The sequence below is a fragment of the Mastomys coucha genome, unplaced genomic scaffold, assembly GCF_008632895.1.
Source record: "Mastomys coucha isolate ucsf_1 unplaced genomic scaffold, UCSF_Mcou_1 pScaffold4, whole genome shotgun sequence".
NCBI classification, from domain to species: domain Eukaryota; kingdom Metazoa; phylum Chordata; class Mammalia; order Rodentia; family Muridae; genus Mastomys; species Mastomys coucha.
In genome coordinates, this window is record NW_022196910.1 from 26,796,117 (window position 1) to 26,810,486 (window position 14,370).

A 14,370-nucleotide genomic window follows, 5' to 3' on the forward strand; every position below is an offset into this window, starting at 1 on the left:
CTCTCTCTCTCTCTCTCTCTCTCTCTCAAGACATGTTTTGACCTGTTGTTTGGCTGGCCTTCTGTAGTATGCACTGTAGGATAAAAACTTGACAGTGGCATGCTCACACCTGCAGACCTAATTATTCAGAGACCACTAGGATGGTTGTCATGTCAGGATAACATGAAATTTTATATTGATTAATATTTTAAGGAGTAATTATGTTTATAGATAGGGATGTTCAGTACAATGTAACTGTCAATTCCCTCCAAATGAGTCTATAAACTTGAAGTAATTCTAATAAGCAGACCAGTAAGATTTTTGAAGAATCCTTAAAAGCGAGTTTTAATGTGGACATGCAAAATACCCAAAACACCCAGAAAAAAATATTGAAGAAACATAAAAGGCTTGTTCAGCCATGAGTGTGGTACTGTTGCAGGAAAAGTGACCAGTCCATGATGGACACACAGTGTGCTCAGCTATCACATTAAAGATCGGACTTTGCACCTCTGTGAGGATGAGCTCTTCCCTGAGCAGTCTGCTCATAAATGTGGGGGCAATTGACTATATGATAAATGAAAACAGGGCAAGAGAGATGGCACAGTGTTTAAGAACATTACTCTCCCAGAGGTCCTGAGTTCAATTCCTAGTAACCACATGGTGGCTCACAACCATCTATAGGATCCAATGCCCTCTCTGGCATGCAGGCGTATATTTAGCTAGAATATCATATAGATAAACAAATCTCTAAAGAGTAGGAAAGTAAAAATAAAAATAGATACTAGTTTTTAACCACAAACAATACCAATACCAGATAAGTTAAAGACTTTAATATGAAAAGCAATAGTAGCTTAAAAGCTCTTAAAAAAAATCAGAAAAAATATATACATTCTGAGTAGCAAAGATTTCTATAAAAGAAAAACATAAATAGACAAATAATAAAAGAAATGTTTGATACATTTGGCCACATTCAAAACAAACACTTGGTGCCAGGCATGAAGCCTGTGCCTGGAATCATAACACAGGCTCAAGCAGGAGGATCGTGAGTTTGAGGAAAGTTTGTTCCACAGGAAAAGACCTCAACTCAAAAACAAACACTCATAGAATAAAAATGAAAGTAAACCAGAGTAGTGAGTGCATTAATCCAGAACAGAGGATCAGCATCCAGAAGATAGAGAGCTCTTAAACCTGCCTTGGGGAAGATAGAAATAAACCAAGTAAAGACTTGGCAAACCCCTCAGCGAGGAAATGCAACAGATAGAGACCATTACAGAAAGCCACAGACATTCAAAACTCAGAGAACAAGTGGCCAATCATGTGATGCCAAGACCTGATACATCGACAACACAACTGCCTTAAGGCTAACGGATCATAGCAGAAGAGGGGGCAGAAAAGCTATAAGAGCCAGAGGAACAGGAAATTTGCTGTGAGATTTCTCCTTCTAAAACTGTTAGAGAAGCTACCTACACCCATGAAGTCTCACCAACATGCCTGCCTAAATATGACCTACACAGGATGAAGCTAGTAGACATGCTAACATGGAAGAGGCAGATCTCACAGGACCTCAACCCTAGTCAATAAATTAGAGGCAACTAAGAAAATGGTCTACTCTGGGAAGGGCACCCCCACTTGGCTGTCCCAACACCAGGAGATCAACCCTGAAATCTTATACAATCAAGTAACTTTATACCAGCTGGGCAGGCTGTATTTATACATTTAGGAATACATATACATATGAATATATTTAACAACAGCTAAAGACACAGAAGTATGAATTGAGAGCAAGGGAGAGGAAAGTCTATGGGGAAACTAGGGAATCAAATGTCATTTCAAAAAAGCATTAGGCCGGGCGGTGGTGGCACACGCCTTAAATCCCAGCACTTGGGAGGCAGAGGCAGGCAGATTTCTGAGTTTGAGGTCAGCCTGGTCTACAGAGTGAGTTCCAGGACAGCCAGGGCTATACAGAGAAACCCTGTCTCAAAAAAACAAACAAACAAACAAAAAACATTAGAATATTTTTTAAAACTTGGCCAAAGATTAAATTAGACTGTTTATCAAATTTATTGATATACATGTTAAATGTGCCCAACTAACAGTAACCAAAGAAATGCAGTGATATTTCCTGACCATGTTGGGCAGAATTTTACACATGTAACAATTAAGTGTCTTTGTGAAAGAGAGGCTGTGGAAGGGCAAACTAATCCGCTTCTTTGAGCAGCCTTTGCTAAAACTGATGCATGTTTCACTCAGGAAACACTTATGAGAATGCTCACGCTAGCATTTGTTGTTGGTTAGCAACTATCAGACAGGAAACACTATGACCATACCTTAGTCGTTGGAATACTGCTGGGCAGGTGGTGATATGAGTAAGAATGGTCCCCTGGGCTCATGTGTTTGGAAACGTGGTCACCAGTTGGTGGAACTATTTGGGAAGAATCAGGAGGTGTGCCTTTGTTGAAGGAGGTGTGTCACTGGTATGGCTTTGAGATTTCAAAAGAGTCACCCTATTCCCAGTGTGCCCCCTGTCTCTACCTTTGTGGATGGAGATGTGAGCTTTCAGCTGCTACTCCAACACCATGCCTGCCTGCCTGCCTGCCTACTGCCATGCTTCCTGCCATGGGAGTGATAGGAACTCTTACTTCTGTAAGCTGCCTTGGTCATTTTGTCACAGCAATCAAAAAGTAACTAAGGCAGATAGTGATAGAGTTGTGTTCATTGCTGTGGACAGTCTAGCAGTGGTAACTAATAGAAATCCCTGTATCACAGGACACTGTGCAGTTCTAATAGTACTGCCTTCATGAGTGGCAGAAGTAACGGGACTGAGTCAGAATGGTAGAATGGTATAATAATGTGATGAAGGCGGTATACGGATCAGGGGAGGGGTGTGTTGTTTTCTGTGCGAGGGGAGAGTGTTGCTTTGTCATCCCGTATGATTTTCATTGGGTTTTACAAAGCACAGTTGGAAAAAGAAATCAACTGTTACCTGTTAGAAAACAGCGAGGATCTGTATTGCCTTTGGGGATGTGGGCACTACCATGGGGGCACTCAGTGCTCAGTCTCTTGAATGAATTTCTCTTAAATACTGTTTGCATGAATTCTCAAAGATGAGCAGATGAGTTCTCTGAGACAAGATAGGAATGAAACTAAATCAGCTGTCTTTCCAACCCCCACCCCTGCCTTGCTGCCACTGCAGCCACCACCATTTTTCCCTAGTATATAACTACTTAAATATAAAATATCTTTGTGAAGATTTATCATTTTAAATACATGGTTTTTAAAATTATGCATATGTGTGCACAGGCCAGGAAAAGACAAAAGAGCATAAAATCCCCCTGGAGCTGGAGGTACAGGTAGTTTTGAGCCTTGGCTTGAACAATGGTATCTGACTTGGAAAAACAGCAAGCACTCTACTTTAATCTGATTTTTTGCAGTGGTGGGATTCAAATCTAGAACTTCAGTATTTCTAGGCAAATGTCCCACTATGGGGCATGTGTGTATATACTTTTTAAAAACAGTGAAAGATAACTATCCATTAACTACATATACTGGGAAATTCTACCTGAAAGAGAAACTAAGTATGCCTTTCTTAATCTGAATGCCCTTTGAAGTGTAACAATAGGACTTACAGAAAGTAATGGCCATCCCTCTCCCCTGTTGAGTATCAGGAAGCTGCATTAGTGTCCTTGTTTGCACAGCAGATTGAGAGAGCCTACCTGTGGAGCCCTTTCAGTTCAGGGCTGATTCAGGAGAAAGAGCACTGATTTCCTGTGTCCCAATCCCCAGATGGTAGCAGTCAGTGCTTAATCATTAACTAAGGTATGTCTACTGCAGCGCAGGTTTCCAGATCAGTTAGGGGTTAGGGTCTTCCATTAGAGACTTGGTAATAGAATCTGTGTTTTCTTAGTCATATAGTGATAAGTGAAAGCACAGGGGGATTTTTGTTTGTTTTTTTTTTTGTTTTCTTTTTGTTTTTGAGACAGGGTTTCTCTGTATAGCCCAGGCTGTCCTGGAACTCACTCTGTAGACCAGGCTGGCCTTGAACTCAGAAATCCACCTGCCTCTGACTCCTGACTGCTGGGATTAAAGGCGTGCACCACCACCGCCCGGCAGCACAGGGGATTTTTACATAAATCTCATTTGTCCAATATTCTACCCATTCATGCCTTCAAAACTGGTCAGCCTCTAATCTGAAAATCACAATTAGAAACAATAGTAATACTGGTTTGTCTCTCTGGCTGTTGTTTCCAAAAGAACAAACTCATTCACATATCCTAGTGGACAACTCCATAGGGGGTTGTTTTTCAAGACTCTAAAATTTTATGCCTAAGGTTTTTGCATTTTTCTGCTTTTATGTATGTGTGTATTTGAATAACTGGTTGCTTGCTTGCTTGCTTGCTTGCTTGCTTGGTTTTGTTGGTATATTTTCTTAGTTGACTTGTTCTGTTGTTGCAACAAAGTATCTGACAAAATTAATTTACAGAAAGAGTTTATTGTGGGCCAGGTGGTGGGGGCACAGCCTTTAATCCCAGCACTTGGGAGGCAGAGGCAGATGGATCTCTGCATTCAAGACCAGCCTGGTCTACAAAGTGAGTTCCAGGACAGCCAGGGGGAAAAAAAAAAGAGTTTATTTTGGCTTTGAGTTTAAAAATGCAGTCTGTCATGTAGGGCAGTCATGGTGGAAGGAGTGTGAGAGTGCTGCTCGAATTGCATGGAATTCTGAGAAACTACATCTGCAGCCTCTCTACTTCAGCATCGATTCAGGAGCAAGCACTGAAGTAGGAAACACTGCTTATGTTTAACGATTAGCTCGCTTTCTCTTTGTTATTCAGTCTAGAACTCTAGCCCATCAAATGCTGTCCCCAGAGTGGACGAGTCTTCTCACCTCAGCTAGCCTCGTCTAGATACGCCCTCACATTGTTGCTCAGGGTCATCTCTGGGTGACTCTCGACCCTACGACGTTGTTATTCAAAATTAACCATCATGGTTGCATATGGCTTGTTTAGTTAGGTCATTGATTGATTGGTTGATTGATTGATTTGAGGGGGGCAGGCACATTGGTATACACTTTTAACTCCAGCACTTGGGAGGCAGAGGCAGGTGGATCTCTGATTTCAAGGCCAGCCTGATGGACAGGGCTAGTTCGAGGACAGCCAGAGCTATACAAACACCTAGAGTGGGGGTAGGGAAGGCACAACAGAGGGAGGAGAGAGAGAAGAAACTTTCTGAACTTAGTAAATTTAGTTTGGGAGAAGAAAAAATTCATGTAACATTTTCCTAATTTTTATCCTAGAAATGCATTGAAGTCAACCAGACTTGATCAGATGGGTAGTTTTCACAAGCTTATGTAATACACTGTATAATATAAAGCATATAAATCATGTGGGTTTTTGTTCAAAGTGACCAGTCTAGTGTTCTGAGAATGTAGAAATGAGTATCGGATCTTTGTGGTAGGCCTGTGACAGATGGATCAGGGGAGGCTGTTGCTCTTTTCCTCATTTCCCATCTACTCCTCTCAACATGGCTTTGATCTTAGGGAAAGCACCAAACATAGAGCGATACTGAGACACCTTTGAAGGACAGTCACCCTGCCTTTGTCAGGGTTCTCTGGGAATTCGGTGACAGGCCGCCTCCTTTGTGCTGATGGTAAACTCTGTATAGTGCCTCCTATTTAATGACTCTAAACCCCAGAAGAGACTCCAGCCACCAGGCTGCCTGCCATTTCATTGCTGGTCCCCATGTCTCCATCTCTCTTTGGGCAGCTTCGATCAGCTCGGTCCCTTTACAGCCACCTTTTTTTATCCTTTGTCCATCTGTCCGTGCTTACCCACAAAAACTCCAGCTGGGTTCATTGTTTCTCTGTCTCTTCTCCCAACACCAAAGTGGCCCAGTTTGTTTGAGGAGATAGCTGAGCTGCTGGTCTCATTTAACAGTTCCCCAGGGAGGTCTGCTACTGCTGACCTTGCCTCTGTAATGAGTTGGTACACCCTTGACATCCTGTGTTATTTATGCTTTTCTTCTGTTTACTAGATCCTATCAGGGTAGGGGAGATGGCCCCAGGGTTAAAGCATCGAGACCAGAGTTTGGATTCCTAGAACCCACATAAATGTCAGGTGGGTGTGACGGACCATCTATATAATTCCAGCACCTAGAACACAGAGACAGATGGTCCCAGAACAAATTGACTAAGTCACAGTTGCCATAACAGCAAACGCTGGGTTCAAATGGGAGTCCCCACCTCAGTGAGCAAGGTAACAAGTGACGAGGAAGACTCCTGATGCCAACTTCAAGCCCACTAAAGTTAAAATATAGTTTGGGGCTGGAGAGCTGTCTCAGCACTTAGGAGCACTTACTGTTCATGCAGAGCACCCAAATTCATAACCATCTGAAATCCTCGTTCTGAGAGACTGAAGTCTTCCTCTGGCTTCCACTGGCTTCTGCATACATAACACATAAATCCACACATACACATAAATAGAACATTTTAAAATTAAATGTTTTTAAAATTGTATCCTCTAGTGTAAATGAAAATACCTTCTACATAAAAATTAACGTGACATTTAAAGAATTTAAAGAATTTAAAGAAGCTTTGTTCTTTTACTCTATTTTTGTTACGTGAAAAATGGGACCACTTAACCTACGGACAAGGATCATTCAGCTACTGCAGTTTGTTCTGGGCCTTGTCTGGGCTGCATTGTTTCTCCAGTTGTTTTTGACGGCAATGGTGGATGCGTTATTTGACAGCAAAGGAGAAGTTAAGTGGAGACTGCCCTGATGTCTTCTGTAGACGTCACCAAGGAAGCACTGCGTATGACATGTTCCTTGCAGCAGCACTGGTGATGGCCACCGTAGGAAGATCTCATTCTCTGAATAAGCAAATGTGTCACTGTTCTCTGCTGTTCCGGGATCTGCAGTACAAGAGATACCGTGCGCCGCCTTCTTTGAACCTACCAGCTCTGACGTCCTCTGTCTCCCGTGTTTTCTGCTCAGGTAGCAGCAGCCATGTCTGCAGTTCTCCCAGCACATCAGAGAGTCCTTGAGCACAAGCACCACGTGACCTGCACGGTGGGCACTGGCGAATGCCCAGGATGGTGTAGAGCCCCATACCCATTTACCCCAAACATTGACTTTAATGTTTGGAAAGAGGTGGTACTATGGACTCATTTATCAGCACAGAGTCTTAAAAATTGTTTCTTTACAATTTTATGATAATAGAATTTCTTTTTAAATTTATGCTGGGTGGTGGTGGTGCACACCTTTAATCCCAGCACTTGGGAGGCAGAGGCAGGTGGATTTCTGAGTTCGAGATCTACAGAGTGAGTTCCAGGACAGCCAGGGCTATACAGAGAAACCCTGTCTCAAAAAACCAAAAAATAAAAAATAAATAAATAAAATAAATAAATTTATAATGTATGCATCTCATGTTCTCTACAGACAGGAAGCAAAGGTAGGATTGGTTGGTAGAAATGAATCAGTCAATTTGTAGGTTCTAGTCCCTTTGATAGAAAGGCATCCGTTGGCTGATGCTGTGGGTAGGGATTGGTTGTTTTTTCTTTCTGCCTGCATGCTTCCTGTTCTTAGCATGCCCATATGTTCTGTGATGTAATGTGTTTTTTGTCTCCAAACAAGAAAAGTACTAGTAAGACTTTAGTGGAGTCCCTTTATTGCTTTGACTTCCAATGTGCCTAATCTTTTACCCCTCTGTTTTCTTCTTCTTCTTCTTCTTCTTCTTCTTCTTCTTCTTCTTCTTCTTCTTCTTCTTCTTCTTCTTCTTCTTCTTCTTCTTCTTCTTTTTTGTTTTGTTTTGTTTTTGTTGTTGTTGTTTTCGAGACAGGGTTTCTCTGTGTATCCCTGGCTGTCCTGGAACTCACTCTGTAGACCAGGCTGGCCTCGAACTCAGAAATCCACCTGCCTCTGCTTCCCAAGTGCTGGGATTAAAGGTGTGTGCCACCACTGCCCTGCCTGTTTTCTTCTCAATAACCAGTGTGATGGCATAGCACCAGTTCATTGATTGAGCTGTTATTGTATTGATTGAGTTGGAACCTGTTACCATGAAGGGCTGGGCTTGTTATTATCATGATAATTTGTGGCTATGTAAACACTTCATGTGTTATTTATGATTCCTGTTTTCTTAAAAAAAAAAGGGGGGGCGGGGGGAAATCTTGGTCGTAGAGAGCTTGCTTTCCACTTCTGATGATAGCACTGAAAACTTCCTATGGTAGGTTAACACTGTCAGAGGTCAAGACCTACTAGTGTTAGAAGATAGAGCAATGAGGAGCGATCTCCTGGAGAAGAAAAGCAATAGACAAGTAGCCGCCATACATGCAAGCGTTTACAGAAATGGAGGAAAAGAAGATGCCATGCTGGTGAATGGAAGGCCTGGCTTTCACAGGTGGTCAGAGACATTTCTAAGTACGGGACAGCCAAGCAGAAAGCTGTAGTATGAAAGACTTAGCCTTGCTAGGATAGCAGAGAAGGTTGTAGATGAGCAGAAGCATTGGAATGAGAGAAGCCATCTTTGAGCAGGAATTATTTTCGGGAGGGGGGGCTATCTGTAGTGAGTATATAGAAATACCTACTCAGTAAACAGACTCTGGGCAGCTAGGTCTGCTGAACCCAGTGGGATTCCAAAGATGTATTTTATACATATGATCAAAATTAGTTTGAATTGCGAGTAGTGACCTGGAGCTAGAAAGATGGCTTAGAGGTTAAAAGCACTGGCTGCTCTTCCAAAGGACCCAGGTTCAACTCCCAGCACCCACATGGCAGTTTACAATTGTCTGTAATTCCTTTCCCGGGAGATCCAACTCTCTCACATTTGCAGGCAAAACACTAATGTACATAAAATAAAAGTAAGTAAATTAAGGAAAAAGGAGTGTCATGACCTGGAGCTGAGGACAAAGCTTAGTGTACACAAGGCCCCCAGCTTCACTTTAGCTGATAATAATAGCGGATTCTCTGTTTATTTTCAATATTTTTGATAAACAGTGAATTATTATATCTATACATGAGGGGAATTTGAAAGTTCCAGCTTCCTAAAAAATGTAGAGTGTCAGGAAGAGCAGGGGCCTCATCCCATCGCTTTGCATGTGGAGGGCTTCAGTATCTTCTAGACTTAACACTGGTTCTTTCCTATGTGTAGCATGTATGTCCTTGGACCGGCTGCTTTTTGCTCAGTGTCTGTCTCCTTGTTTGAAAACTGAGCGTATTTTGGAGAGCAGAGAGGATTGAGCCTTGCTAGGACACCAGAGGAGGCCGTGGAAGCCAGCAGAGTCTACCTGTCGAATCTTTGAGAGGATAGAATCAGCTAGTATGTGGAATGCTCGCAGCAAGCTCCACATGTTGCTTTGTCAGCAGAAATACTTAGAGAAACAAACTTCTGCCAAGAACCCCAAGACCTCTAGAAATAACCAGGAATTTAAGATTGGGAAAAAAAAAAAAGACAAACAAAAAGCCCTCTGAGGCATGTATTTATTTGTGTCCTATTTTCATAATAACTTCAATGATAAATTTTATATACTACAAAATTGACTCATTTGACATGTTCATGTCACTAGTATTTAATACACAAAGTTGTGCTTACTAGGACTAATTTTTTAAATATGCATATTGTCCTTAGAGGCCAGAAGAGGGCGCTGGATCCCCAGGGATAGGACTTAAACGTGGTTGTGCACCACCATGCGGTTGCTAGGAATTGAACTCTAGCAGCCAATGAGTGCTCCTAACTGCTGAGCCATCTCTTGATCCCCTAAAGAACGTTTTTTTTTTTTTTTTTTGTCATTCCTGAGGGACTTCTAAAACATTACATCCCCCAGGTGCATTACCAGTGTCTCCTTTGCGTTCAGCCCCTGGCCGCCACTGATTTCAGTATATTACCATATTTTCTCATTTTGATTTATTTATAGAAATAGTATTGGATAATATTTAGCCTTTGATGTCTAGCTTCTTTAATGTACCTCAATGCTTAGAATGTTCAGCTGAGTTATAAAATTCATCAGTATACCATTTTTATGAACAAATAATCATAGTAAAGGTTAGCTGTTTTGTGTTTCTTCGTTGTAATGGAGTTGGACATTTAGATCGTTCCTAACTTCTTGGACATTATGATCAACGCTGCCATGAACATTTTCCCACAGCTTGAGTGGACAGGTGTTTACTCTCTTGGGTTTATATCTCTTGGGTTTGCTAAGTCGTATGTTAATTCTGTGTTTCATATTTAATGTCTCCTGGCGGCTACATTTGTCAGCTCACCATCAGTGCGTGAGGGCTCCAGGTTCTCAGAATCCCGCTGACACTTGTTACAGAGAGTTGTTCTTTTCTGCCATCTTAGTGCAAGTGAAGCAAATGTCCTTGTAGTTTTGATTTACTACTGCTGATGATATCCAGCATCTGCTTGTGAGCTTATTGGCCGCTTGTGTATCATTAGGTAAATATCCGTTCAAACCTTCTGTCTGTTTTTTAATTACATTATATATCTGTAATCCTTAAATTGCAAATCTTTGTGTCTGTGTACAAGGCCCTTATCAAGTATTGGATTCAAAGATATTTTCTTCCATTTGTTTTCACTATTTTGATGGTATCTTTTTTTTTTTACTATAAAATTATTACATCCAGGTTTTTTTTGTTACCTTGTCATCTTGATCTTGATGTTATGCATAAGTAAATTTTGTATAGTTCAGGAATATTTAACCCAGGCCACATGTATCGCGGACAGCCATGAATGTGGCCAAATTCAATTGTCATGTTGTGTCAACAGGTTGGACACTCCCAGGTCCAGATCAGGAAAAATTAATCCTGATTCTTTCTAAAAGTTTTACAGTCTTAGCTCTTCTCTTTAAGTTTCTGACCTTTTTTGAATTAATATTATATATGGCATGAAGTCAGGACACAAGTTTATTCTCTCAAGTGTATCTAGTTTCCCCCACATCTTTTGTTGAAACAATTATATTTTCCGAATTAAATTTTCTTGACAGTCTTGCCCAAAGTCAGTTGACCATGTATTATAAGGGTTTCTTTCTGACCTGTCAAGCCTGTCAAATTAACCTATAAGTCTGCTGAAGGTGCTAGAGATCAAATATAGGGACAGGCACACACTAGGCAATGGACTGTGCCACTGGCCTACATCCTCAGTTCCACACTGTGGTGGTTACTGTAACTTGCTGGTAGGTTTTACAGTTTGGTGTACATTGTGTGTTTGTTTTTATTTTTGGTTTTTGTTCCTCTCTCATGTTATTTTAATTGAGTTCTTTGCACTTCTGTGTGAGTCTTGAGGTCAACTTAAACTATCTGTAAAAGAAAACAGCTGGAAGTTTGGTAAGAGCCACTCTGAGTACATCAGTGTTGTGGCTACTACAGTCTTTCTTATGACAGTCTCAATACATAAATGGTCCAGGCTGTCTTGGAACTCACGTTCCTCCTGCCTCAGCATTCCAGGTACTAGAATCACAGGCATTTGCCACCAGTCCCAGCAAGTACTACCATCTCAACAATGTTGGTTTTCTGATTGAAGACCATAGGAATGAGCTATCTTTCCAGTTGGTTGGAGTTTTAATTCTATTTAGGGATGGCCTATAGTTCTCACTGTATAAGTCTGACCCGTACTGTTAAATTTTATTCCTAAATATTTTAATTTCTGATGCTATTATAAATGGAATTTTAATTTTATACTCTAACAGTTTCTTCCTATTTAATTGGAAGACTTTTCTATTATAGTGAAATATATGTAACAAAGAAGTTACCTTCTTTTAAAAAATCACTTCTAAGTATACAATTTACTTGTAAATTTATTTACAAAACTTATAATGTTCTGTACCTGCTGTTTATTTCTATAACTTTTTAGCATTCCAAATAGAGACATTTTACCACCTAAGCAATTAATTTTTATTACCCTTCCTCTTAGACACTAATAATCCTCACATTTCTGTCCCTGAATCTATGTGACGAATGACATGTAACCAGGTTCATTGCATGTCTAGTTACATCAGTTGGCATGATATTTTCAAGGTTTTTCCTATAAGTGAAATATATAAATATATATAAAAATATAACCTATATAGTATAGTATCAGTTTCAATTTTTAATGATATCTCACTACAAGTTTATATTCTATTTTGTTTGCACACTTATCTGCTAATAGAAAGAGCTTCTTTTTAAGCGGTGATGAGGAAGGCCACTGTGGATACTGGTGTTCTGCACTTCTTTGGGAGCAGGACTGCTAGATTGTATGGCAATTCTGTGGTTACTTCAGTGAGGAAGCTCCAAGCTCTTCTGCTAGCAGCTTCATAGTTTACACATTAGCCAGCCAACCATGAGAATTGACATTTTCTGCGTCTTCAACAGCACTTGTTATTTTCCTTTTGGAGGGATTAATAGTCATCTTAATGGAGGCAAATGTTTATTTTAAACTGAAAAATAAACTTCATTCAGCACTCTTTAAATGGTAAAACTCATGATCAGACAGGCGTATAGGAAGTATTTTGCAAAAAATGAAAACACTTTGTAAATTTTTCTCTACCTTCTGTTAGCTTTGTTTCTTTATTGCAATTATAATTTATATATTTTGTTATATAAAGGAGATAAAATGATTCAGTGTAAATCTGGAACTGTTAGATATATATTTATATATGCATATGTGTATACATACTTCTTAAGTTTGGAAACTGTGTTTCTGTCTTTTCCATGATATTAAAGATGATGGATTCCTCCTGCCGAGTTGCACCAGGCAAGGGTGAAGACATCACTAGGTATTTCTTGAACCCTTTGTTAATGCCAGAATGTTCATCAACAACTGTGAAAAAGAAACCAGAAGATGTAAGCGATGTGCCCTCTGAAAGCCTGAGAAGCGTCCCGCTTGCTGTGGCAGATGCTCTGGAGCATATAATGGAACAACTCAATATCTTAACACAGGTGGGCTGGCCTTCCACCATCAGTAATGTAGACAGAGCAGTCCTGGGATGCAGGATGGGAGAGTAATGGGACCAGGGAGATTTTCCTGGCAAGGGAAACTCAAATAGTCATTAGCAAGGCACTTAGGGCTAACCTAGTCTGAGAAAATTTGTATAGAGTAGTATTGCAAAACCAGTCTCTCAGTTTTAGTGCGTGTGTGTGTGTGTGTCTGGGTGTGTCTGGGTGTGTCTGGGTGTACATCTGTGTATGTGGGGGGGGTGCATCTGTGTGTGTGTGTATGCATCTCTGTGTGTGTGCATCCCTGTATGTGTGTGCACATGTTTTGTTTACACATGTGTTTTGTTCTCTCTGTTGTTTGTATCATCTGTGCAAACAGCAGTGGTCATACTCTGTGCTATAAATGCCAGTTGGTCCTAAGCAGTAATGTTCTGTCCTTTGAATTTGTCATGTAGTATATTTATATTAGGCCGCGTAGAAAGAAATATTTAATAGCATAAGAAAAACGTACTATACGTAAAAACTCCTTTATAGTTTATAGTCTGAAAAGTATTGCCAAAGTTTATAGTCTTCACTGAAAACACTCTGCTAGCTCAGTGTGTAATGTCTTTCTCCAGAGTTTCTTCTATAGGACGCGGAGGCTTGTCTTCCTATTTTAAAATCTTAGCCAGTCTCTTAAGACGATTTTACCAAAACAAAGAAGAATAATAGACCTGAAATATTGTACTAAAATCTCCCAGGTCTTGGGAGATATAGACCTAGTATAAGGGAAGTCTTGTGTTGAAATGGAAACAGCCATAGTACTTGCTCTGCCAATGGCATCCTTTGGAGACATCTTCCATGGTCCTCTTTGTTCTGCACACTTCTGCTTGGCTGTGTACAGCGTTGTTAATTGCATACGCTGCCACGAGTTACACAGATGAGATCGAGAGGTGAACATAGGAGAAAGAGCAGGGTCAGCTTCCTGCCTAGAGTGAATATTTCAATCTCAGATGCTCCTGAGTAGAAATAACCTTAGGCCAAAACACTGGAACTTAAGTAGTGCCCAGGTCTCCCTTCCACAGGTTCCATTTCACTTCTCTGGAGTAAAACATTAGGTACTAGAGAAGACCCACGTGTCTCCTCTGTCACCAGTGTGTAGAGAAGCAGTGACTAAGTCTAATTTTCTCTTGTGCACATCACCTCAGGGCCCTGGAAGTTAAGTGCCTACGGTTTGGGAGTTTTTGCATACAGTGAAAAGGAACCATGTGAATCTTTGGAGTCATATTTCTTCACTAAAAATCACACCAAACTCGTTCATTTTCGCTTTGAAATTGTGTGCTACAGGTGACCCACCTGTGTTTACCAGACATCCTTCCCTTTAGAAACAATTGACCTGGCTGGAGAGATGACTCAGCAGTTAAGAGCACTGACTGCTCTTGCACAGGTCCTGAATTCAATTCCCAGCAACCACATGGTGGCTCACAACCATCTGTAATGGGATCTGATGCC

The 14,370-nt window shown here is 40.8% G+C and overlaps 1 protein-coding gene across 2 annotated transcripts in view; it reads left to right on the top strand.

Moving 5' to 3' along the window:
• Positions 1-14,370, top strand: part of Poc1b (POC1 centriolar protein B) — a 101,856-nt gene that overhangs the window by 83,770 nt on the left and 3,716 nt on the right. The window contains exon 11 of one of the 2 annotated variants that reach the window (XM_031350314.1): positions 12,667-12,882. The exons of the other annotated variant lie outside the window; for it this stretch is intronic. Within the exon in view, the coding sequence (XP_031206174.1) occupies positions 12,667-12,882 (216 nt within the window). The remainder of the gene's footprint in view (positions 1-12,666; positions 12,883-14,370) is intronic. 2 annotated transcript variants of the gene reach the window in all.